The following is a 27,022-nucleotide window of genomic DNA, read 5'->3' as shown; positions in this document are numbered from 1 at the left end:
AAGGGTCTTGGATAAGGGGATGTCTTTCCCCTCTCTTCCATTGCCACAGGCACAGTTGGGGTTTCTCCCATGGGAGCTCAGCATGGGTACAACTATAGACAGCCTTTCTGGAACACATCAGGGTGACTGCATCCCCGCAGGAGGAGCCCCTCTAGGTTTAGGCTTGCACAAGAGACAGATTCACAGTTCCTCTCTACTTGGAACACCAACATTCCTACAGATGAAAAGAGGTGCCCGTCTGATCTGAATAGCTGGAGCACTGGATCACGAGTGTGTCTGAGAGAAGGATGGCTTTCTGGCTGACCTGGCAGGGGAGCTGAGGTGGCTCCAACCCTTCTGCCTGATAAGACCACGGTGCACAGCCAGGCATGGTGGCTCACGCCTGTAATCCCAGCACTTTGGGAGGTCGAGGTGGGCGGATCACCTGAGGTCAGGAGATCAAAACCAGCCTGACCAACATTGAGAAACCCCATCTCTACTAAAAATACAAAATTAGCTGGGCATGGTGGCAAGTGCCTGTAATCCCAGCTACTCAGGAGGCTGCGGCAGGAGAATTCCTTGAACCTGGGAGGCGGAGGTTGTGGGGTAAGCTGAGATCATGCCATTGTACTCCAGCCTGGGCAACAAGAGCCAAACTCTGTCTCAAAAAAAAAAAAAGAAATCTCGATGCAACTCACTGAGAGCTCCTCCGGCCACCTCTGTCAAGGCTGGGACCTTTGCTCACCATTGGGTGTTGCATTTACTCACATGTTTTGGCCACAGTCACTTCCTATGCACTCCCCTACAGACCTGAAGCCTGAACCATCAAAACAGTCAATAAAATACTGGGGAAAAAATTGCATGCCTTGTGGGGAATGAGTTAAGCTTCAAGAGACTTCTACCATTCCAGCCCTGTAGGCAACAGTGAACTTGCTCACACAGTGAGCACATCGCTTCTACAACCAGCATATGAGAAAGCCATCACACGAAGACTCCCTATATCCAAGGAACTCTTACAGTCTTCACCCCTGAAAGCACCAAGGACCAAATTAGGCTATAATTAGCTAGGGACATTAAAGTCACATCCTTAAGCGGAAAAAAGAAAAAAAAAACACAGTCAAATCCAACATAAATTCAAGAATAATTAAAAGAAATAGTCTACTCAAATGAGAAGGAATCAGAAAAGTAACTTTGGTAATATGACAAAACATGGTTCTATAGCACCCCCAAAAGATCACACTACCTCTCCAGCAATAGATCCAAATCAAGATGAAATCTTTGAAATACCAGATAAAGAATTCAAATGGGCACCAAATGAATCATACATGTAATGTTCCTAGGACAATGGCTGGCCTCAAGCAAGTGTGCGGTCCCCATTATCATCAGGGATTCATGACGAAGTAGGATGCTTACCTTTCAGGGTCAGATTCCTTAACTGGTCTGCAAAAGAGTAGAAGCAGGAGGAATGTTTATCTGTACAACAAAGTCCCTAGTTATAATATAAAACATACAGATGACCTGCAGGGATATTTCATTAATAGAAATGGCAGCCATGGGCTCCAATGGCAGCCAATGGCTCTCTAGAGCCAATTTTGCACCTCTCTTCCAACTCTGTGCTCAGTGACCTCATGTTGGTAGCCTGAAGTTGGCCACGGTGGGAACATTTACACCACAGGAATTGGCAAACACTACATATCAGGAATTTTGTTTTTGTTTTTTAGAGAGAAAGCTTAGCAGACCCACTGGAGAAGTAACACTCAGACCCATCTCACACCTTTAGTCAGCCATTTGGAGGTTGGATATAGATAGATTCCCTTTTTAGGTTTGTTTTTAACCAAGCTATGGTGAACACCAATGTCAAAGAACAACATCAGCCCGGGCATGGTGGTTTACACCTGTAATCCTAGCACACTGGGAGGCTGAGGCAGTGAATCACTTGAGGTCAGGAGTTCAAGACCAGCCTGGCCAACATGGTGAAATCCTGTCTCTACCAAAAATACAAAAATTAGCCAGGCATGGTGGCGCACGCCTGTAGTCCCAGTTACTCGGGAGGAGAGTTGCTTAAGCCTGGGAGGTGGAGGTTGCAGTGAACTGAGATCACACCACTGCACTCCAGCCTGGGCAACAGAGCAAAACTCTGTCTCAAAAAAACAAACAACAAAAAAAGTCAAAGTGTAAGAACTAGGACAGTGCCTGGCACACAGGAGGTCCCGTGAATATACATTAAATGAATGACGAGTGGTTTAGGGTGTGAACTCAGTAATGATCCTCAAAATAAGATTAACATATAATGAAACACTCCCATCTGTCAGGCTTGGCTCTAAGCATTTTACATACATGAGGTCATTTAAACCCCACATCAAATATACAAGACTGCGACTACGTACTATTGTCTCCATTTTAGGAAGGGGAAATTGGGTCACAGAGAATTTAAGCAGCTTTCCAGAGTGAGCAGTGCAGGAGAAGCAGAGCCAGGATGTGGATCCAGGCAGACAGGCTTTGGATCAGAACCACCACACTATTCCCCTAGAGATCCACAATCCAGTTCTCCTATAGATCCCCGCGTCTGCACTCACTGACCAGCAGTGTGGGTGAGTCACGTATCCTTCCCACGACTTGGTGGATCTCAGCAAAATGGAAGGGACAAAAGCGTCTGCCTCTTAGGGTATTAAAGGGGTTAAATGTTAAATGAGGGACCAGGTAATGATTGCTAATGTTTACTGAGTGCCGTTATCTACCAGGCACTGTCCTACGAGCTTTCAATGAATTAACTCATCAAATATTCATAACTACTGTTATTATCACCCACATGGCACAGAGGCAGAAACCGAGGCACAGAGAGGTTAGGTAACTTTTCAGAGGTCACAAAGCTTACATGTACCAGGGCAACATTCCTTCCAAGGGAGTCTGTACTCTCATCCACTCTGTGGTCATCCTGGCTGCCCAATTATATGAGAATAAATGTCAGGAAAAGCAGTTGCTAGAACAATTACACACAGGTCTCTCTTCTGCCATGAGTAGGAAAAGTACTGTGAATCTCCTTGCATAAAATATCTCTAGGCTTTGACCTTTCTGTTCCCCAAATACTCACCAAAAATGTATTCCCTAATGACTTCAGTGTTACCAAGAGCACTTCCCCATAAACCTGCCAAGAAAAGAGCAATAAAATTCAAACATTCTCCATCACGTGACTGTCATGCTTGATATTCAAAGCACCAGCAGACTGGCATAAAGCACTACAGGGATCTGCAGCAGGAAGAAAGATCATTCTTCCATTTCATAAATATTTATGAAGCAATTAGTGGGCACCCGGCACTCTTCTGGCTGTTGGAATAGAGCAGTAAACAAGACAGATAAGGTCCTTGTCCTCACGAACCTTCTACGGCTGGAGCCAGCCGGGCACTGCAGACTGGCTACCCCAAGGCCATTTCAAGCTCCCGTCCATGCCAACCCTTCTCAGCACACAGGCAGGAAGGGCAAATATTTCCCAGCCTCCCTTGCAGCTACGGGAAGGTCAAGCTCTGGTCCATGCACACTGCTGGGGGGACTTCTGCAAAGTGCTTGTGCTCCTTCTCAGAAGGAGCAGGCCAGGTATGGTGGCATGCAACTCTAGTCTCAGCTACTTGGGAGGCTGAGGCAGGAAGATCGCTTGAGGCCAGGAGTTCAAGACCTGTATTGGGCTATGACTGTGCTTTTGCATGGCAGCTTGAGTGACAGAGAGAGACCCTGACTTCAAAAAAAAAAAAAAAAAAAAAAGTTGCAGCTTCATTGGATGCAGCAGCCATCCCGTGGTGTGGAGTTCAGCATGAGGGTGACTTAATATGCTAAGGATGGAGGAGCAGAAATCTAGAATAAACCTGGGTCCTTCTGCTTAATGTTGCACAGCTAAACCAATGTCACCAGCCACCTATCTTTGTATTATTTATTTATTTTGAGATGGGATCTCATTCTGTTGCCCAGGCTGGAGTGCAGTGGTGTGATCTCGGCTCACTGCAACCTCCGCCTCCCATATTCAAGTGATTCTCCTGCTTCAGCCTCCCGACTAGCTGGGATTACAGGCATGCGCCACCACGCCCTGCTAATTTTTGTATTTTTTTAGTAGAGACGGGGTTTCACCATGTTGGCCCGTCTAGTCTTGAACTCTTGACCTCAAGTGATCTGCCCACCTCGGCCTCCCACAGTGCTGGGATTTCAGCTGTGAGTCACGGTGCCCGGTCTGTCTTTTTCTTTTGTAAGAAAATTAATCCCACATTTCCTCGGGGCACTGTGGTTGGTTAGTGACTTTTAGCCAAACACATTTGTATATGATACAGGGAGACATAAAAAATGAATAATCAGCCAGGCACGGTGGCTCACGCCTGTAATGCTAACACTTTGGGAGACTGAGGTGGGCGGATCAATTGAAGTCAGGAGTTTAAAATCAGCCTGGCTAACATGGTGAAACCCTATCTCTACTAAAAAATACAAAAATTAGCCAGGCCTAGTGGTGTGCACCTATAGTCCCAGCTACTTGGGAGGCTGAGGCAGGGGAATAACTTGAACCTGGGAGGTTGCAGTGAGCAGAGATCACACCACTGCACTCCAGCCTGGGCGACAGAGTGAGACTCCATCTCAAAAAAAAAAAAAAAAAGACACACCCATTAGGATGGCTGGTATCCAAAAAACTCCAGAAAACAATAAGTGTTGATGAGGATGTGGAGAAATTGGAACCCTGGGACACCATTGGGCAGAATATAAAATGGTACAGCCACTGTGGAAAATGGTATGGTCGTTCCTCAAAAAAAAAAATTTTTTTTTTTGAGACAGCCCAGGCTGGAGCGCGATGGCGCCATCTCCGCTCACTGCAACCTCCGCCTCTCGGGATCAAGCGATTCTCCTGCCTCAGCCTCCCGAGTAACTGGAATTACAGGCATGCACCACCATGCCCGGCTAATTTTGTATTTTTTGTAGAGATGGGGTTTCACCATGCTGGTCAGGCTGGTCTCCAACTCCCGACCTCAGGTGATCCACCCGCCTCGGCCTCCCAAAGTGCTGGGATTACAGGCATTAGCCACCACACCTGGCCTCAAAATTTTAAAAGTAGAATTACCACATACATGATCCAGCAATTCTACCTCTGAGTATATACCCAAAAGAATTGAAAGCAGGGTCTCAAAGAGATATTCATAGACCCATGTGCATGGCAGCTTCCTTCACAACAGCCAAAAGGTGAAAGCAATCCATGTGTCCATCGATGGATGAATTGATCAGCAAAATGTGGTATATTCGTACAATGGAATATGATTCAGCCATAAAAAGAAAGGAAATTCAGACACATGGTACAACATGGATGAACTTCGAAGTCATTTTCCTCAGTGAAATCAGACAGACACAAAAAGACAAACACTGCATGATTCCATTTACATGTCATACTCAGAGTAGTCAAAATCATAGAGGCAGAAGGTAGCATTGTGGTTGTCAGGGGCTAAGGGAGGGGGTGACAGGGACTTAGTAGTCAATGGGCGTAGAGTTCCAGTTTTACAAGATGAAAAGTGTTATGGAAATGGATGCCAGTGATGGTTGCACAACATTAGGAATGTATTGTATTTATACCACTGTACTTGACACTTTAAAATGGTTAAAATGGCAAATTTTATGTTATGTTTATTTTATAATAATAAATAAAAAGCACCCTGGTGTGTGAGGGGAGGGATAAAATACACGTACAGAATCCCTTCAGTAGGTGATACATACATCTAAGGAAATAATAATGTTATAGGGAGTACCTGGGAGTGACAATTTCAGAATCTCTGATGCCCAAGACCAGATTTAGCAAAGAGATGGTGGGGACAGGAGACAGGAGCCAGGCTTGGCAATGTGAAGGACCCCGTCTGTCCAGACCAGAGAAAAGGGGAAGATCCCCTTCATCCTACCTCGTTCTCCTCCCCTGAGAACACCCCTCCATCTACCAGGTTGCAGAAGCTGGAACCTTTGATGTCATCTCTGATTCTCCTTACTCTCCACATCCAATCCAGGTGTAATTCTTCTTCATCCATCTCCAGGTTTCCAGAGTCCATCCACTTCCCTCCCATATCCATTCTGGTACCCAACCTTAAACTGCCATTATCTGTCACCAGGACCATTAGCTTCTCAACTGCTCCCAACTTCTAAGTTTACACACCCACCCCTAATCCATGCTCAGAGAGAGAGAGAGACAGTGAGATCTTTTACAATATAAACTGAATCGGTCACCACCCTAATTAAACTGCCTCCCTGGCTCTCCCATCGCACTTGGAATCCAAACTAAACTTCATCTGTGTCCTTCAGGGTCCCATATGATCTGGACCCTGCCTACCTCTCCAGCCCTCTCTCTCAGCCTCATTCAGGAGGCTCCAGCCTCACTGGTCTTCTTATTGGTTCTAGAGTAAGACAAGCATGGTCCTGGCTTAGGGTCTGATATGGTTAAGCTTTATGTCCCCACCCAAATCTCTTGAGTTGTAATCCCCAGATGTTGAGGGAGAGACCTGGTGGGAGGTAATCAGATCATGGGGGCAGTTCCCCCCATGCTGTACTCATGATAGCGAGTGAGTTCTCACAAGATCTGATGGTTTGATAAGTGTTGGGTAGCTCTTCTTTGGCTTACTCTTCTCTCTCCTGCCACCATGTGAAGAAGGTTCTTGCTTCCCCTTCACCTTCTGCCATGATTGTAAGTTTCCTGAGGCCTCCCCAGCCATGTGAAACTGTGAGTCAATTAAACCTCCTTTGTCTACAAATTACCCAGTCTCGGGTAGTATCTTTATAGTAGTATGAAAATGGACTAATACAGGGTCTCTGTATTTGCTCTTCCCTCTGTCCATGATGCTTTTCCTCTAAGATATCTGCATGGCTTCACTTTTCATCAGGTCCATGCTCAAAGGCCGTCTCCTGTCAGAAGCTCTGACCACCAATTAAAAATAATACTGTAGTCACTCTCCAGTCCCTTACCATGAATTATTTTTCAAGATAGCATTTACTATGATCTGACATTATAATACATACTTATTTTTGTGTGTGTTCATTCATCATCTCCTTCCCTGGAGTGCAAACTTCATTAGGGAATGAGCCTTCACTGTCCTGCTCATGACTGAATCCCCTGCATTTAAAATAGTATCAGGCTCCTAGTGTGTCTCAAAAGTGTATGCTAAAATCATGGAGATTCAACCATCCTTAAATTCCTACCATGTGCTGGGCACTGGGCTGAGTGTTTTATTTGTGGATCATACCTAACTCTCACACCCACATTTTGAGGTAAGTACTTTCCCTATGAGAAAAACGAGGCTCAGGTAACATTAATGACTTTCTCAAGCTGGCATGGTTGGTCCTATGTAGGGGAGCTGTCTGACCAGCAGGGTAACGCCTTCAGACCCTGAATGCTGAGAAGATTATGAAGCCACAACTAAAAGTGATACTAGTGTGTAAGCTACAGTCAAGGACATTTAATCAAGTTCTGATTTTACTCACTATGACTGTTTTGTTTTTGGTTTTTGTTGTAATTTTTTCTGGAAATACCCTATTTAAAAAAAATTGTATGCCCCTTGCTTTGCTGGTGCCCAAAACACATTCTAGTTTTTTGTTTGTTTGTTTGTTTGTTTTGAGACAAGATCTTTCTCTGTCATCCAGGCTGGAGTGCAGTGGGGCGATCATAACTCACTGCAGCCTTGAACTCCCATGCTGAAGTGATCCTTCCACTGCCTCAGCCTCCTGAGTAGCTGGGACCACAGGCACATGCCACAATGCCTGGCTAATTTTTAAATCTTGTGTAGAGACACAGTGTTGCTATGTTGCCGAGGTTGGTCTCAAACTCCCAGTCTCAAGGGATCCTCCCAGGTCAGCCTCCCAAAGCACCATGTAATCCCAAACACATTCTGAATCTGCTTGTTGGAAGCCACAGCCCTGGACTTGAGCCCCTCTATTAAGCTCCCTCTCCTGGATTGTTTGATAGGATATCACGTATCTGCCGCATTAAGGAGACATTTGAGAGACACTGAAGACTCAGCAGAAGGAACACACCATTCCTCTTTCTGGAAGCCTACCAAGTCCTTTTCTTTCCCCCAAGAAATTTAAGAGCTGGGCAAACTAGACCCTCAGAAGGAAAATTCTTGCCTCTCCTCCACTTCCCACCCCCTTTTAATCCCCTCTAACCCCAGCGCTGACCTCTCAGGAAAGTCAGGTCTCTCTCAGGGTGAGTTCTGACCAGTCTTCCCTTCTTGAATTTGCTTCCGAAGTGGGTTATGGAAACATAGGCCCCCAGTGCAGGGAAGCCAGTGTGGTGAGGGGTGAACTCGAACCAGGTCTCTGCAGAGGAAATACAAGGGCAAGTGAGTCCCAGCACAGAACCTGGAATGTAGCGGTGTGCAGGAAAAAGAAATCTATTAATGAGGAATTACAACCATGACAGGAGAATGTTAAGAGATGGACTGTGTGGTATCAGAAACCACTGGGGATCTCATCCTCAGACCTGAGTCTTTACGCTGCTGGTGGCAGCTCATAATTTCCACAGCAGCCTGTTTCCAATATTTTCCAGAGCTTGAACCCTCAGCCCTGCCTCTCTCTTCCATCTCATTGTGGCTGCAACTCCATGGAATCCTGGAGTGCAAAGGAAGAGTGTAGCCACACGATTGCATGGAGGATTGTCTGTGGGCATAAATCTAATGCATGATTCCAATGTGAGTCATTAGAATATTCCAGGGAAGAAAATGACATCAGATTTTCATCCTGGAAACTTCCATCAGGTAACCAGGGAAGGAGGTGGACAGCTTGGGATAGGCGGGACAGTGAGGAACTAATTACAAGAGTCTCCCAGGAGACTGGGAGACCTGGTCTGGGGGTGATGTAGAAGAGCAGAAAGGATGAAAATGAGGAGGGGGTGATTTCTAGGTCTGGGAATGACTGAATTTGTGGGGCTTATGGAAAGGACGGAGTCAGCTGTATCTGCTCTGGTGAGAAAACAGCACAAGGATCCACACCGAGGAGAGAGATAAAACATTCATGGCCGGGCGCGGTGGCTCATATCTGTAATCCCAGCACTTTGGGAGGCGGAGGTGGGTGGATCACCTAAGGTCAGGAGTTCAAGACCAGCCTGATTAACATGGTGAGACCCCATCTCTACTAAAAATACAAAAATTAGCCAGGCGTGGTGGCGCATGCCTATAATCCCAGCTACTTGGGAGGCTGAGGCAGGAGAATCACTTGAACCCGGGAGGCAGAGGTTGCAGTGAGCCAAGATCGTGCCATTACACTCCAGCCTGGGCAACAAGAGCAAAACTCTGTCTCAAACAAACAAACAGACAAACACCATTCACAGTGGGGGCTTCTGAGCCTTGAGATGCCAGGAGACGCCCAACCACAGGTAACTGGTAACATTGCCTGATGTATCGTAAGAACTTACCAGGACACAGTTGCTGAACAAGTGAGTGCATTTTATGCTTAGGAAATAGGGTAAGGAGGTCTGGATCTCAGGAGAGAGATGAGCTCAAAAGAGAAACTGGAATGTCTGGAGAGCTGCCAGCATTTGGGTGATAATTGGACCTATGGAGAAGGAAGACATCTAAAAAGTGAGAGACAGCCGGGTGCGGTGACTCACGCCTGTAATCCCAGCACTTTGGGAGGCCGAGGCGGGTGGATCACCTGAGGTCAGGAGTTCGAGACCAGCCTGACCAACAGGGAGAAACCACGTCTCTACTAAAAATACAAAATTCGCTGGGCGTGATGGCGCATGCCTGTAATCCCAGCTACTCGGGAGGCTGAGGCAGGAGAATCGCTTGAACCTGGGAGGCGGAGGTTGTGGTGAGCCGAGATCGTGCCATTGCACTCTAACCTGGGCAGCAAGAGAGAAACTCCGTCTCAAAAAAAAAAAAGTGAGAGACAGCCCCACCCACCCACCCCGCCATCCTTCAAACATCCCTTATTACAGTTTTCTTTCCTTTTTTTCTTTTTTCTTCTTCTTTTTTTTTTTTTTTTTTTGAGACGGAGTCTTCCTCTGTCGCCCAGGCTGGAGTGCTGTGGCGTGATCTCAGCTCACTGTAACCTCCGCCTCCCGGGTTCATGCCATTCTCCTGCCTCAGCCTCCCGAGCAGCTGGGACTACAGGCGCCCGCCGCCACGCCCAGATAATTTTTTGTATTTTTAGTAGAGACGGGGTTTCACTGTGTTAGCCAGGATGGTCTTGATCTCCTGACCTCGTGATCCACCCGCCTCGGCCTCCCAAAGTGCTGGGATTACAGGCGTGAGCCACCGCGCCCGGCCCCTTTTTTTCTTTTGTCCCTCCTCTCCTCTGTTTTCTTTTTTCTTTCTTCTTTTTGGGGGGACAGGGTCTCACTTTGTCACTCAGGCTGTAGTGCAATGGTGCAATCACAGCTCACCGAAGCCTTGAATTCCTGGGCTCCAGTGATCCTCCTGCCCTAGTCTCCTGGGTAGATTCTTCAGGTTCCTGCCACCATGCTTGGCTAATTTATTGTGTTTTTTTGTTTTGTTTCATTTTTTAATGTTGTTGTTTTGAGATGGGATCTCACTATGTTGCCCAGGGTGGTCTCCAACTTCTGGTTTCAGGCGATCCTCCCACCTCAGCCTCCCAAAGCACTGGGATTACAAGCGTGAGCCACCATGTTGGCCTCTTAAAGGTTTTCTTGATCCATGCAAAGCAAGTGCATGTCCTCTGGTCACTTCTGGGACTTCCCTCTTCTCTCGTCTAAGCTGAGCACCCTGTTTTCTGCAATCCTGAGCCCTTCCGTCTTCCTGGGCTCCCCAAGGGAAGGGCAGGGAAACATTCTTCCATTCCACTCCGTGCCGTTCCATCCCTTACTACCTCTCCCTCCCTCTAAATGTTTGCTTACCTGGTGCTCTTGCCTCCTGCCAGGAAGGTTGCAGGTCATTGTCAATGGCTGCAAATATCGGGTAGGGTAGTGTCCCTTCCTCCACGGGCTTCTTCATATTGGATAAATGAGACTCCGGCAGCTTTGGGAGAAGGTGCCAAGACAGTGTGAGGGAGGCATGTGGGTCCCACAGGGTGGAACCTCTGCACGTAGGCCACATTTTTTTTTTTAGAGGGGTCTCAGTCTGTCACCCAGGCTGGAGTGCAGTGGTACAATAATGGGCCACTGCAGCCTCAACCTCCTGGGCTCAAGCAATCCACCCGCCTCAGCCTCCCAAGTAGCTGGGACTACAGATGCATGTCACCATGCCCGGCTAATTTATTTTTTGATAGAGACAGGCTCTTGCTATGTTGCCCAGGCTGGTCTTGAACTCATGGCTTCAAGCAATCCTCCCGCCTCGGCCACCCAAAGTGCTTGGATAGGCTAGGTGCAGTGGCTCATACCCATAATCCCAGCACTTTGGGAGGCTGAGGTAGAAGGATCACTTGAGCCCAGGGTTTGGAGACCAACCCGAGCAAAAAAGCAAAACCCTGTCTCTTAAAAAAAAAAAAAAAAAAAAAAAATTTGTCGGGCCCAGTGGTGTGTGCCTGTAGTCCCAGCTACTTGGGAGGCTGAGCTGGGAGGATTGCTTGAGCCCAGGAGGTCAAGGCTGCAGTGAGCTGTGATTGCACCACTGCACTCCAGCCTGGGCGACAGAGTGAAACCCTGTCTCAAGAATAAACAAAACAAACAAAAAACAACAAAAACCCGAAGTGTTAGGATAGGCTGGATGCAGTGGCTCATACACGTAATCCCAGCACTTCGGGAGGCTGAGACAGGAGGATCACTTGAACCCAGTAGTTGGAGGATTGCTTGAGCTCAGGAGTTTGAGACCAGCCTGGGCAATATAGCAAGATCCCTGTCTCTACAAAAAAAAAAAATAATTAAAAATTAGCCAGGCACGATGGTGCATGCCTGTTGCCCCAGCTTACTCAAAAGGCTGAGGCAAGAGGATTGCTTGAGCCCAGGAGGTCGAAGCTGCAGTGAGCCGTGATCTCGCCACTGCACTCCAGCCTGGGTGACAGAGCAAGACCCTGTCTCAAAAATAAAATGAAATAAAATAAAATAGTGAATTCAAGACATCAAATGGCCAAGCAGAGATGGAGAGGAAAGTTGTCTTGGGTCTGACACTTATCCTATTTCTGCCTTATTCCATCATAAGTCCTCATTGTTCTTCTTGCCCTGGATGTCTGTGTATCTTTCTAGTAAATCATATCACTTTATTTGTTGCATAAACGAATCAGAGTCAATTTCTGTCACTTGCAACCACAGTAATCCTGATATACTTTAGTTTTGAGGCATCAACCGAAGTGCCCAGATTTTGATGACTTGAAAATCCTGAAGGACTTAAAAGGTGGTGCTGGTCAGCATCTTTGGTAACCCCACACCCTGAGACCCCTTGCTCCTACCCCCACCCCAGGTCCCCAGCTGGGAATGACTTACTTCTCTGGTTTGCTTAGAGATAACCATGTAGGCCCAGAAGTCGGTCAGAGAGTAATTCTCAGACCTCGCTGCTTGGATGGTTTTCTGTAGGCTCTTAGCCACGTCCCACTCCTGTCGGGTAAATCGATGTTTCAGGTCAGCCTCGAGAGCTTCCATGTCACCATCGTTGGTGTAGAGAGAAGATATTGCCCTGGAGGACAGTGGGAGAGAGTGAATTGGGCATTTTAAGTGTGGACGATGAAGACCGGGGAAGGATGTGTGCAAGGAGGTGCTTCGCAGGAACACCTGCCTCATGGAGAGGGCGACACACAGAGGAAACGGAAAATTTCCATTAAATAAATACAACTGCAGAACGATCAAGTTCGAAGGAGTACTCAAAATCATCTGGGACAATCCTTCCATTTCACAGGCAGGAAAATGAGAGCATGATGGGAGAAAGGCCTCATCAGAGTCAAATGTTTTTTGCAGCCAGCACTTATTAAAGGTTTATATGTGACAGCAACAAACTGTCTTTAGTCTTTTATACCTATTAACTCACATAATCCTAGAAAATCAATGAACGGGGCCAGGTGTGGTGGTTCATGCATGTAATCCCAGCACTTTGGGAGGACGAGGCGGGAGGATTGCCTGAGGTCAGGAGTTCGAGACCAGCCTGGCCAACATGGTGAAACCCTGTCTCCACTAAAAATACAAAAAAATTAGCCAGGCGTGGTGGCATGCATGGTGGTGGGTACCTCTAGTGCAAGATACTCAGGAAACCCTGTCTCTACTAAAAAGACAAAAATTAGCCAGGCATGGTGGCACACGCCTGTGGTCCCAGCTGCTCAGGAGGCTGAAGCAGAGGAATCGCTTGAACCCGAGAGGCGGAGGTTGCAGTGAGCTGAGATTGTGCCACTGCACTCCAGCCTGGGCGACAGAGCGTGACTCCATCTAAAAAAAAAAAAAAAGCTGGTGCGGTGGCTCACGCCTGTGATCCTAGCACTTTGGGAGGCCGAGGTGTGCGGATCACGAGGTCAGGAGATCGAGACCGTCCTGGCTACCATGGTGAAACCCCGTCTCTACTAAAAATACAAAAAATTAGCTGGGTGTGGTTGCAGTCCCAGCTACTATAGTCCCAGCTACTCGAGAGGCTGAGGCAGGAGAATGGCGTGAACCCGGAAGGCGGAGCTTGCAGTGAGCCGAGATCGCGCCACTGCACTCCAGCCTGGGCAACAGAGCAAGACTCTATCTCAAAAAGAAAAAAAAAAAGAAAAAAAAGACTTTATATTCATTTGTTCACTCAATAAATATATATTATATATATATTAATTTATAAAGAAAAGAGGTTTATTTAGCTCACAGTTCTGCAGGCTGCACAAGAAGCATGGTGCAAAAAGCTTCTACTCATGGCAGAAGGCAAGGGAGCTGGTGTGTCACATAGAGTCTACATATATATATATATTTTTTTTTTTTTGAGACAGGTCTTGCTCTGTTGCCCAGACTAGAGTGCAGTGGCATGATCTTGGCTCATTGCAGTCTCAAACCCCCAGGCTCAAATGATCCTCCCACCTCAGCCTCCCAAGTAGCTGGGACCACTACCCACCAGGTGCATCACCATGCCCTGCTCATTTTTAAATTTATTTTCTGTAGAGATGGAGTCTCACTATGTTGCCCAGGCTGGTCTCAAACTTGTGGCCTGAAGCAATCCTCCCACCTCAGCTTCCCAAAATGCTGGGATTATAGGTGTGAGCCACCGTGCCCAGGCTCAATAAAAATTTTTGATGTTCTTAATGCTGCTTATCGGGTGCTATCTACCCTCACACCGTCCAATGTATTAAACATACATCATAGCTCTTGAGCCCCTGAAGTGTGGCTAGCATGATTTTAAATTTTTATTTCATTTTAATTAGCTTAAATTTAAACACTGGTACTCCATTCAGTTATTGGGAAACTCTGAAGTATGTTTGGAACAAGCTGGGTATGAAAAGTTCTTTCCTTTAATATCTTTTTTTTTTTTTTTTTGAGATGGAGTTTCACTCTTGTCACCCAGGCTGGAGTACAGTGGTTCGAGCTCGGCGCACTGCAACCTCTGCCTCCCGGATTCAAGTGATTCTCCTTCCTCAGCCTCCCAAGTAGCTGGGATTACAGGTGCGTGCCACCACACCAAGCTAATGTTTGTATTTTTAGTAGAGACAGGGTTTCACCATGTTGGCCAGGCTGGTCTCAAACTCCTGACCTCAGGTGATCCACCTGCCTCGGCCTCTCGAAGTGCTGGGATTGCAGGTGTGAGCCACTGCCCCGGGCCTCCTTTAACATCTAATGAGACTTCTGCATCCAACTTGGAATGCGCTCAGTATAAAATGCCCAGCAGCTTTCAAAGACCTAGTCTGACAAAAGGAATGTCAAATATCTCATTAACAATTTTTTTCTTAGTGATGTGTCAAAATGCTAATGTTTTGGATATATTGGGTTAAAGAAAATGGATCATTTCACTGTTTCTTTTTACCTTCTTGAAGAGGCTACTAGAAAATTTAAAATGGGCCGGACATGGTGGCTTACACCTGTAATTCCAGCACTTTGGGAGGCCAGGGCAGGCAGATCACCTGAGGTCAGAAGTTTCAGACCAGCCTGGCCAACATGGGGAAACTCCGTCTCTACTAAAAATACAAAAATTAGCTGGGTGTGGTGGCAAGTGCCTGTAATCCCAGCTAACTGGGAGGCTGAGGCAGGAGAATCACTTGAACGCGGGAGGTAGAGGTTGCAATGAGCCAAGATCGCGCCACTGCACTCCAGCCTGGGCGACAAGAGCAAGACTGTGTCTCCAGAAGAAAAAAAGAAAAGAAAAGAAAAGAAAGAAAGAAAATTTAAAATGATAGAATAGATGTGGCTCATGTTACATAGTTCTACTTGATAGCTCAGGTTGGGACGATTTGCATGTGTTTCATCATTTAATTCTCAAACAGCCCTGTGAGATCAGCACAGTTTGTTGCTGTCACATGTAAACCTTTAATAAATGCTGGCTGCAAAAAACATTTGACTCTGACGAGGCCTTTCTCCCATCATGCTCTCATTTTCCTGCCTGTGAAATGGAAGGACTGTCCCAGATGATTTTGAGTGCTCCTTTGAACTTGATCGTTCTGCAGTTATATTTATTTCATGTAAATTTTCCATTTCCTCTGTGTGTCGCCCTCTCCATGAGGCAGGCGTTCCTGTGAAGCACTTCCTCACACACATCCTTTCCCAGTCTTCATCGTCCACACTTACAGTGCTCAACGGCGGAGGAAACCAAGGCACAAAGAAGTATGTCTGGCCTCATAACAGCCCACAAAGGACAGCTCCAGGAACTAACCCAAAGCTGTTGAAATATAAGGCTTTAGTTGTTGTTGTTTGTAGAGATGGGGTCTTGCTATGTTGCCCAGGCTGGTCTTGAACTCCTGGGCTCAAGAGATCCTCCCACCTCGACCTCCCAAAGTACTGGGATTACAGGTGTGAGTCCCTGTGTCCAGCCAGGCCTGCCTTTTTAACCACAGCAGTCTCGGAAAGATTCCAGAAGAAATCATGTGGTTCCTATCTCAATAACGCCCCCTGGAGTTCTGCAATGTGCAGTACGGCTAAACCCCCACGCCACGTCACTCAACATGTTAGACGAGCCTTGGAGGAATAGAGGGGTCCGGTGTGACTCTGCAGGACCTTTCCCACTCCCAAGCTCTGCAGCTCTGCTGTTCATGCTGTCGTCTCCATGAACCTCATCCTCCACATCCAGCTCAGAACCCAGCTCCAGATGAAACTTTGAGCACAGAAAGGAAAACAAATCAGGCCAGCCAGGCTCAACATTCATGCCTCTGCCCTGCCTATCTCACTTGAGCCTCTGCTGCTCTGCCTAGCCTTACCTCCTGCTCTGAAAATGTGCCAAGATCGATTAGTCATGTCTGCCCTGGGCTTGGCAACAAACATGCAGACATCAGTGTTTCATACCTGCCATCTGGGGCCTCCTGAATGAGACAGTCCTACACAGATTAATGCAATAATTTATCATAGAGGCTGATAAGTTAAAAGGGCTGTATTCTATCCACCTGCAGTGTGAAAAGTGCACCTGAACATGTAAATCCTCATTTAATGTCAGAAGGTAGTATTATTATGCTTTGTCCATGGCTTTGTGTAGCAAACAAAGATACTTGGTGTTTTCCCCTGCTTCCTGGTGCAGAGTTCCTAAAACCCTTGGAATTTTCCTTTTGAGAAAAAAAAAATTTTTTTTTTTTTGAGACAGGGTCTCTCTGTCACCCAGGCTGGTGTGCAGTGGTGTGACTGTAGCTCAATGCAGCCTCAGCCTCCCAGGCTAAAGCAATCCTCCTGCCTCAACTTCCTGAGTAGCTGGGACCATAGGCATGCACCACCACGCCTGGCTAATTTTTTCACTTTTTGTAGAGATGGGGTCTTGCTATGTTGCCCAGCCTGGGTCTCAAACTCCTAGACTCAAGCGATCTTCCTGCCTCAGCCTCCCAAAGTGCTGGGATTACAGGCGTGAGCCACCACACCTGGCCCATCCTTTGTAATACAGCAGCAATTGTAAGTAAAGTGTGTTCCTGAGTTCTGTGAGCTATTCCAGTAAATTATTGAACATGAGGCGGAAGCTGTGGGAAACCCCAAACTATTGCCAGTCGCTCAGAAGCACCAGCGGCTAGGTAATTGCAACTCGTGTCTGAAGTGGGAGCAGTTTTTTGGGACTGAGCCCCTTTCACCTGTGGAATCTGATGTGAACTCCAGGTAGCCAGCGTCAGAATTGCTCAGAATTGTAGGACACCCAGCTAGTACCAGAGAGCTTGAGAAGCAGCGTTGGAAAAAACCACACACATTTGGTGTCAGGAGGAAAAAAATAATCCCATTTATGTGTCAGAAAGCAATCTGAAACATGAGTGATGCTTACCAAGTGGATCCAGAGACCCCTGCAAGGTACGTGACAGCATCCAACAGGCCCTGTTCTTTCATCTCACTCAGGACCCCAAGGCAGGCAATGTGAGCCCGCAGTCCTCCGCCTGAGCCCAGCACAGCAACAACTGGGGCCTAGGCATTGGGGAGAAAATCGATCAGAGGTTTAGAGCCCGAGGATGGAGGTGGGAACAAGAAGAAGCGTACCTGGGGCCAGGCACCGTGGCTCACGCCTGTAATCCCAGCACATTGGGAGGCCGAGGCAGGTGGATCACTTGAGGTCAGGAGTTCAAGACCAACCTGGCCAATGTGGTAAAACCCCATCTCTACTAAAAATACAAAAATTAGCTGGGCGTGGTGGCACACACCTGTAATCCCAGCTGCTCAGCAGGCTGATGCAGGAGAATAGCTTGAACCTGGGAGGTGGAGGTTGCAGTGAGCCAAGATCATGCCACTGCATTCCAGCCTGGGTGACAGAGCGAGACGTTGTCTCAAAAAAAAAAAAGAAAAAGAAAAGAAAAGAAAAAGAAAGGAGGAAGAGGAGAAGGAGACCTAGGATCTCACTTAGGCAGGGGCAATGCCTGTCCCATAGAAGTTCATATCCTTCTATTTCTGTCCCATAGAAGTTCATATCCTTCGGTCCAGCTCTCCCTGGCTGAGATGGGCCCTGGACACTGGGCACAGAGGGGGCAATTCTGGCATCTCTGGGGCCACCCTCCTCCCCTCACTTACCTCATCGGCCTCAATCCTTAGCTTCTTCAGAGCTTTTAGCACATGAAGTCTTCGTCTCTCCACGGCCGCCTTTTCTTCTGTCTGGAGCCCAGGAATTATGGAAACTTCAGAGCTTCCCAGGAGAAAACACAAAGAAGTCCAGAAAATTCACAGGGAAAAGGGATAAAACACAGAATTTGACCTAGAACTGGGCTGTCCAAGCAGGTAGCCACCAGCCCACGGGTACATGGTTTCCTTTTAGGGTGAGGAAAATATTCTGAAACTAGACAGAGGTGATGGTTGTACAACACTGTGAATGCATTGAATGCCAGTCAATTATTCACTTTTCAAAATGGTTAATTTTGGGGCCAGACGCGGTGGCTCACACCTGTAATCCCAGCACTTTGGGAGGGTGAGGTGGGTGGATCACTTGAGCCCAGGAGTTCAAGACCAGCCTGGCCAACATGGTGACATACCTACCTCCCTCCCTCCCTCCCTCCCCTTCCCTCCCCTCCCTCCCTCCCTTCCTTCCTTCCTTCCATCCTTCCTTCCTCCTTCCTTCCTTCCCTCCCTCTTTCCCTCCCTCCCTCCCTCCTTTCTTTCTTTCTCTCTCTCTCTTTTTTGAGACAGAGTCTCGCTCTGTTGCCCAGGCTGGAGTGCAGTGGCGCAATCTCAGTTCACTGCAACCTCCACCTCCCCGGTTCAACGATAAGACAGGGTCTTGCTCTGTTGCCCACCACCAGTGCGGTGGTGCAATCATAGCTTACTGCAGCCTTGAACACCGGGACTCAAGTGATCCTCATGTCTCAGCCTCCTAAGTAGCTTGGACTACAGGTGTGTACCACTATGCTTGGCTAATTTTAAAAAATATTTTCTTTTATTGTAGAGATAGGGTGTCACCACGTTGCCCAGGCTAGTCTCGAACTCTGGGGCTCAAGAGATCTTCTTGCCTCGGCCACCAAAAGTGCTGGGGTTACAGGCATGGGCCACCATGCCCGACCTTCAGCTCTTTCCATCTATCTCCACCAAGCGAGAGGAACTGTCACAGCCCTCACCTCTTGACACTCACTGTGCATTCCATTACACAGATGCTCTGCTTCCCTATAGTGGTCAGCTCTAAGAGGACTTACCTTCCCATGGTGCACTGCGGTCAGAAAATTCTCAGTCCTCCTGCCAAAGAAATGGCTCTTCTTAGTCCTGTGCCCACTGTTGGGCTTAGCAAAGACAGTGGGGGAGGGCTGGGACTGTCACGGGCTCATGGGTTCTCCTTGTCCACTGCCCAGACAAAACCAATGCGAACAGCAGGTGTTGCAGCAAAGAGAGAGAGTTTAATAATCTCAGGGGCGGCCAAGCGAGGAGAATGGGAGAAATATTTCAAGCGCGTCTCTCTGAAAATTTGGAGGCTAGGGTTTTTCCTCTCTCTTTCTGTTTCTCTGCCTCTGTCTCTGTCTCTGTCTGTCTCTCTCTCTCTCTTTAGATGAAGTTTCCCTCTTGTTGCCCAGGCTGGAGTGCATTGGCATGATCTTGGCTCACTGCATCCTCCGCCTCCCGGGTTCAAGCGATTCTCCTGCCTCAGCCTCCTGAGTATCTGGGATTACAGGCATGCACCACCATGCCCGGCTAATTTTTGTATTTTTAGTAGAGATGGGGTTTCTCCATGTTGGCCAGGCTGGTCTTGAACTCCCAACCTCAGGTGATCCGCCTGCCTTGGCCTCCCAAAGTGCTGGGATTACAGGCATGAGCCACCGCGCCCGGCCTGAGACTAGGGTTTTTTAAGGAAACTTTGGGGGGCAAGGGGCTGAGGGAACTGAAACAATTGATTGGCTATGGATGAAATCACAGGTGTGTCCAAAACTATCTTTGTATAGCTGAGTCAGTTCCTGGGAGTGGGTCTCAGGACCAGGTGGTAGCTCTTGGTCTGCCAAAATGCTCACTCTGAAAACTATCTCAAAGACAAGTCCTTTTTTTTTTTAAAACAAAATGAAACATTATTGCCAGGAGCAGTAGCTCATGCCTGTAATCCCAGCACTTTGGGAGGCCGAGGCAGGCAGATCACTTGAGGTCAAGAGTGACCAGAAGACAAGAGTGTGAGCCCTCTGTCATGCCCGAACAGGGCCACTAGAGGGCCCCTTGGTCTTGGGGTAACGCCAGCGTCTGGGAAGACGCCCATTGCCTAGCGGACCTTGGTCTAGCGGTTGCGTCAGTGCCTAGAGACCAGGAAAGGGAGTCTCCCTTTCCCCCGGGGAGTTAGAGAAGACTCTGCTCCACCGCCTCTTGTGGAGGGCCTGAGTGATGTCAGGCCGGCCCGCAGTTATCCAGAGGCCTAACCGTCTCCCTGTGATGCTGTGCTTCAGCAGTCACACTCCTGTTTCACTTTCCTGTTCCACTCTGTACACCTGGCTCCGCCCTCTAGATAGCAGTAGCAGAATTAGTGAAAGTACTAAAATATTAAAGTCTTTGATCTTTCTGAAAAGAACATAAAAGAAATAATGACATAAGCTGTCCTCTCTCTCTACGCCTTGGCTACCTAACAGAGAAGGGCCCCCTGTCCCGTGGACACGTAACTCACGTGACCTTATCAATCATTGGAGATGACTCACACTCCTTACTCTGCCCCTTATTATCCAATAAATAACAGCGCAGCCAGGCATTTGGGGCCACTATCGGTCTCTGCGTCTTGGTGGTAGTGGTCCCCCAGGCCCAGCTGTCTTTTCTTCTATCTCTTTGTCTTGTGTCTTTATTTCTACGATCTCTCGTCTCCGCACATGGGGAGAAAGACCCACAGACCCTGCAAGGCTGGTCCCTACAGTGGCGCAATCATAGCTCACTGCAGCCTCCAACTCTTGGGCTCAAGCAATCCTCCTGCTGAGTAGCTGGGACTAGAGGCATGCGCCACCACGTCTGGCAAAGTTTTAATTTTTTTGTAGAGATTGAGGTCTCACTATGTTGCCCAGGCTGGTCTTATTCTCCTGGGCTCATGCAATCCTCCTGCCTCAGCCTCCCAAGAAGTGGGGATTACAGGTGTTAGCTACCACACCCCACTAAAAAGCTGAGTTCTGTGTTTCACGATAGTGATATTATTTATAGGAGTAGCTGGGGAAGTTATAAATCATGCGACCCCTGGTTACGTGACTCTGGAGCACATATAGAAAAGGAAGCTAAGGGATGGCAGGTCATTCTTCAACCCACGACTGTTCTTTAGCAAAGTTCCAGCACCTTCATGATTGTAACCTTGTCTTATGAATGTGGCTTCAGGCCAGGCACAGTGGCTCATGGCTGTAATCCCAGCACCTTAAGAGGCCGAGGTGGGAGAATCACTTGAGGTCAGGAGTTGGAGACCAGCCTGGCCAACGTGGTGAAACCTTATCTCTACTAAAAGTACAAACGTCACCTGGGCATGGTGGCGGGCGCCTGTAATCCCAGCTACTCAGGAGGCTGAGGGAGGAGAATCACTTGAACTTGGGAGGTGGAGGTGCCAGTGAGCAGAGATCATGCCATTGCACTCCAGTCTGGGCAACAAGAGTGAAACTCTGTTTCAAAAATAAATAAATAAATAAAAAGTAAATGAATGTGGCTTCAATCTCTCAACAAGGACTGGGGGTCAGTTTTCTTTGTCTCAAAGTTGAACTATTAATTAAATTCCTCTCATGGTAATTTTGGCCTCTGCACTAGAATAAGAAAAAAAAAATCTAGCCTGTGAGGTTAGAAACAAGATGGTCAGTCATGTTAGCTTTCTCTCATTACTTACATTTCTGCGAAGGCAGTTTCAAGACCCCCCTTATGAAATTAATCAGCTTCCCCCCACCACCTCCAAATTCATATGTTGGACTTGTAACCCCCAGAACCTCAGAATGTGACTGTATTTGGACATAGGATTCTTTTTCGTTGTTTGCTTTTTGAGACAGGATCTTGCTTTGTCACCCAGGCTGGAGTGCAGTGGTGTGATCGTGGCTCACTGCAGCCTCAGCCTCCTGGGCTCAAGCGAGCCTCTCACCTCAGCCTCCCGAGTAGCTGGAAGTGCAGGTACATGCTACCATCTCCAGCTAAATTTTTTATGTTTTGTAGAGATCAGGTCTTGTTATGTCACCCAGGCTGGTCTTGAACTCCTAGGCTCAAGAGAGCTTTCTACCTTGGCTTCCCAAAACGCTGGGATTATAGGCATGAGTCATCGCACTTGGCCAGACATAGGCTCTTAAAGAGGTGACTAAGTTAAAGTGGGGTCCTGAGGGTGGCCTGGAATTTGGTTTGATTGGTTTATTTTATTTTTTTTTTTTTGAGACGGAGTCTCGCTTTGTGCCCTAGGCTGGAGTGCAGTGGCGCAATCTCGGCTCACTGCAAGCTCCGCCTCCCGGGCTCACGCCATTCTCCTGCCTCAGCCTCCGGAGTAGCTGGGACTACAGGCGCCCGCCACCACGCCCAGCTAATTTTTTGTATTTTTAGTTGAGACGGGGTTTCACTGTGTTAGCCAAGATGATCTCGATCTCCTGACCTCAGGATCCGCCCGCCTCGTCTTCCCAAAGTGCTGGGATTACAGGCGTGAGCCACCGCGCCCAGCCTGATTGGTTTTATAAGGAGAGATTAGGGCCTCTGCAAGAGGCTTCAGGAGAAACCAACCCAGCCAACACCTTGATCTTGGACTTCTAGCTTCCAGAAGTGTTAGAAAATAAATTCCTGGCCGGGCGCGGTGGCTCACGCCTGTAATCCCAGCACTTTGGAAGGCCGAGTGGGGTGGATCACGAGTTCAGGAGTTTGAGACCAGTCTGGCCAACATGGTGAAACCCCATCGCTACTAAAAATACAAAAATTAGCCGGGTGTAGTGGTGTGCGCCTGTAATCCCAGCTACTCGGGAGGTTGAGGCAGGAGAATCGTTTGAACCCGGGAGGCGGAGCTTGCAGTGAGCCGAGATCGCGTCACTGCACTCCAGCCTAGGCGACAGAGCGAGATGCTGTCTCAAAATAAATAAATAAATAAAATAAAATAAAATAAAATAAAATAAAAGAAAAAAGAAAAAGAAATCCTGTTATTTAATTGCACCCAATCCCTGGTACTTCGTTATGGCCGCCCCAGCGGGATGAAACAGCCCTCCCTGCCCCCACAGCTTGCCTGAGCCTGGGTCTGGGGCGTGTGCGCATGCGCGGTGGAGCTTGTGCTCCGGAATCCGGTGCAGAGGCTTGGGCTCCCTGCGCTTAACGATGTGGTCGCTGGACAGCTCCTTCAGCCGGAATCTCCGCGGGTGAAGACTGCGGGGATCCTCGGTGCCAAAGCTTCTGTGGTCCTCCTGCTTTTCTTTTCCCCCTGTGGGAGGAGGTCGCGGGCTGGAGGTGTTTCCTCCTGGTCCTGAGTAGGGCCAACCTGGAGGTAAAATGGCCCCTGCGCTTTTATACAGCCCTCCTCGGCTTGTGGGCCCTGCTTGGTTGCTCCAGCTTTTTCAGCTGTTCCAGAGCTCACCCGGAGCTATTTTCATCCGTGGGATCACGTGGAGGGCTGGGACTTTCCACGCTTCCTTAATGATGTCACCCTTCTGTCATTAGACACCCGAGACCAGTATTCAAAAAAAGAATGTTGTCGTTATATAACTATATTGGAGATAAGTATTCCTCAAAACAGATTAGCTAATCTTCCTATGCAACTGGCTGTCTAATAACCATCATATATAGTATCATACTCAAATACCCAGAAAAAGAAATATTGAGGCCAGGCGTGGTGGCTCACGCCTGTAATCCTAGCACTTTGGGAGGCTGAGGCAGGCGGATCATGTGAAGTCAGGAGTTCGAGACCAGCCTGGCCAACATGGTGAAACACCTTCTCTACTAAAAATACAAAAATTAGCTCGGCATGGTGGCGTGTGCCTGTTATCCCAGCTACTACTCGGGAGGCTGAGGCAGGTGCTTCATCCTGGGAGGTGGAGGTTGCAGTGAGCCAGATCCTTAGGGCCAACTCTGGTTCATTTAATGTCCATTTTTAGAAAACCTGTGAGCTCCATTCACAGTGAAGGTTTGAAGCCCAGAAGTGGCCTCCCAACAGGGTACCACATTTCCCAGCACCTTTGCAGCTAGGTGTGGTCATGTGAGCGAGTTATGTGGTCATGCGACCAAGTTCCAGTCAGTGCAATCGGGCATCTGTGGGGAGCACCGCTTCCAAGAGTGGCTCCTAGAAACCTCCCATACTACCCTCCTGCCTACTCTTCCTGAAGCCCAGCACTAAGCGTCATCCCAACTCGATGGGTTTTGAATTCTTCTTTTTTTTTTTTTTTTTTTTTGAGATGGAGTCTTACTCTTTGTCGCCCAGGCTGGTGTGCAGTGGTGCAATCTTGGCTCACTGCAACCTCCGTCTCCTGGGTTCAAGCGATTCTCCTACCTCAGCCTCCTGAGTAGCTGGGAGCATAGGCATCTGCCACCACGCCCGGCTAATTATTTTTGTATTTTTAGTAGAGACAGGGTTTCACCATGTTGGCCAGGCTGGCTCGAACTGCTGAACTCAAGTGATCCACCTGCCTCGGCTTCCCAAAGTGCTGGGATTACAGGCGCGAGCCACCGCACCCAGCTTGAATTCTTATTTTTTAAAAATAGATATGAGGCCGTAATCCTAGCACTTTGGGAGGCCAAGGCAGGAGTATCACCAATTTTAGAACAGGATTTCACCAGGGGGAAGATGGTCTCCCCTGCTCCCACTAACGCCAGGCTCACCTCTTCAGTGCCCGCAACTCCAACCATCGCAGGATCTTTTCACTCCCAGACCTGACCATGCCACTGCCCCACCTGCGGGATAAGGTTCCACACCTCGCAGGAGCTCATGAGGCTCTCCATAGTATAGTTAGTAGTTATATATGCAGGGTCAAGGAGTTGACAGTATGGACCAAACCCTGGCCCACCACTTCCTAGATAGTGGACCTAGGGAAGGCAACTTACATCCCTGCACCCCTCAGTGTCCTCACCTGTTAAATGGGGAGAATAAAAGTACCTATCTGGTGGAGCCATCATGAGGGTCACTGAGGAGGATGACCCTGACTAGCTCCAGCAGAGGAACATGGCGGCCGTGTGTGGCAGATGTGTTCCTGGGGCCCTGCACTGGTGCAGGGAGAAAGAGCCAAGCCCAAAGGAACCATGGTCTCCACACAAAGCCAGTAATGTGGGGATCCCCTGACATACAATATTTACTCTTTTTGCCTTAAACATTTTATTTGAAATTGAAACACAAATGCACACTAATTTGCCAGTTCTTTAAGGCAGAGCTGTATCAGGAACTCTTAGCTATGAGAAACAAGTCTTTTTTTTTTTTTTTTTTTTTGAGACGGAGTTTTGCTCTTGTTGCCCAGGCTGGAGTGCAATGGCTCGATCTCAGCTCACTGCAACCTCCTCCTCCCGGGTTCAAGCGATTCTCCTGCCTCAACCTCCTGAGTAGCTGGGAGTAAGAGGCATGTGCCACTATGCCCAGCTAATTTTGTATTTTTAGTGAAGACGAGGTTTCTCCATGTTGGTCAGGCTGGTCTTGAACTCCCGACCTCAGGTGATCTGCCCGCCTCGGCCTCCCGAAGTGCTGGGATGACAGGCATGAGCCACTGTGCCCGGCTGAAAGCCATGTTTTAGAGTGGCATAATCACTCTGGGACTTATTCTTCCCCTACTCCCATGAACAAAAGCCCACAGTTACGCAGCTGCTGCCCTAGGTTCGCCGGTTTAGGGTCGTCAGGAGAGTTTGTTACTCTTTTTCCTCATCATTACAAGGTGGTGACTTGGCTCCAGCCATCATCTCTAGTCAAGGCAGGAGGAGGGGAGGAGCTGCCACAACCAGGGCTGTCCTTTTTGGTCAGGAAAGATGTTTCTCCAGAAGTCCCCAGCAGCCCCTGTGCTTATGTCCCCTGGGTCTGCCCATACAGGGCTACAGGGCCACTGCTAGCCCCAAGGAGACTCGGAAGGCAATGTTGTATTCTTGGGCTACAACAAATAGAAACAAAATGCCCAAGAGATTGTGTGCACAAGAGACCATGATGGAGACACAGAAAGAGACAGGGAGGGTGAGTCACAGTGACAGACAGCAAAGTAAGCCTGGCACAGACTTGCACGGCAGAGAGCAAAGCCTCGCAGATACAGAGGAGGAAGGGGAGAGAGGGCGGGTGGGAGACAAGGGCAGAGGAACCTGATGAGAGAGAAGGGAAAAAGGGAGGGTAGATGTGAGAGGCAGAAACAGAGTGTGAGGGGCAGGGGACGGCTAGGAGCCCTTTGTACCCCCTGCGGGAGTATCAGGACATCCTGACACTCTCATGTCCAGAAGCTCATGTTCCACGCTGGGCCCCGAGGTTAGAGGCCTCCTGCTCTAGAAGATCCAAGCCTGGGCCCCACTCCGAGTGCAGCTGTTTTCCCCAATCCAGCCCCGTGGTGCCCAGGGCTGGGTGGGTGTTCCAGGCATCCTGCTTGCCTTGTCTGACCATTTCCCGATGGTTTTCCTCTAACATATCATCCCATGTGGGGTGGCTGGAATAATAACAGCCCCCATAGATATCCAGGTCTTAATCGCTGAAACCTTTGATGTGATCTTTTTTTTTTTTTTTGAGATGGAGTCGCGCTCTGTCGCCCAGGCTGGAATGCAGTGGCACGATCTCGGGTCACTGCAACCTGTCTCCCAGATTCAAGTGATCCTCCTGCCTCAGCCCCACTAGTAGCTGGGATTACAGGCATGCGCCACCATGCCCGGCTAATTTTTGTATTTTTAGTAGAGACGGGGTTTTGCCATGTTGGCCAGGCTGGTCTCGAACTCCTGACCTCAGGTGATCCACCTGCCTCAGCCTCCCAAAGTGCTGGGATTACATGTGTGAGCCACCACGCCTGGCCCTTTTACATTTTTATTAATTTTTATTAATTTTATTAATAAAATTAGAGGAGATGAAGTCTGGCTGTGTTGCACAAGCTAGTCTTGAACTCCTGGCTTCAAGTGATCCTCCCACCTCAGCCTCCCCAAGGCGTGAGCCACTGTGCCTGGCCTCTGTGAATGTGCGATCTTATGTGACTAAAGGGACTTTGGGATTGAGTTAGGATCCTGAAATGAGATTATCCTGGATCA

The 27,022-nt window shown here is 48.3% G+C and overlaps 1 protein-coding gene across 15 annotated transcripts in view; it reads right to left on the bottom strand.

Moving 5' to 3' along the window:
- PLA2G4C (phospholipase A2 group IVC) overlaps window positions 1–23,459 on the bottom strand; it is a 61,162-nt gene extending 37,703 nt beyond the window's left edge. For 3 of the 15 annotated variants that reach the window (XM_055370143.2, XM_055370146.2, XM_055370155.2), the window contains exons 1-9: window positions 23,070–23,426; window positions 19,096–19,135; window positions 17,987–18,098; window positions 17,253–17,389; window positions 12,350–12,539; window positions 10,829–10,949; window positions 8,152–8,292; window positions 3,071–3,124; window positions 1,393–1,452 (exon numbers count right to left, since the gene is read on the bottom strand). In XM_055370143.2, the coding sequence (XP_055226118.1) occupies window positions 1,393–1,452; window positions 3,071–3,124; window positions 8,152–8,292; window positions 10,829–10,949; window positions 12,350–12,539; window positions 17,253–17,389; window positions 17,987–18,098; window positions 19,096–19,103 (823 nt within the window). In that variant the 5' untranslated portion in view covers window positions 19,104–19,135; window positions 23,070–23,426. The other 12 variants (XM_055370151.2, XM_055370157.2, XM_055370159.2 and 9 more) reach the window with 12 other exon arrangements.
- Window positions 23,460–27,022: the final 3,563 nt, after the last annotated feature.

The sequence above is a fragment of the Gorilla gorilla genome, chromosome 20 (genome assembly GCF_029281585.2).
Source record: "Gorilla gorilla gorilla isolate KB3781 chromosome 20, NHGRI_mGorGor1-v2.1_pri, whole genome shotgun sequence".
Taxonomy (NCBI): domain Eukaryota; kingdom Metazoa; phylum Chordata; class Mammalia; order Primates; family Hominidae; genus Gorilla; species Gorilla gorilla.
This window is presented reverse-complemented; position numbering and strand designations above follow the sequence as displayed.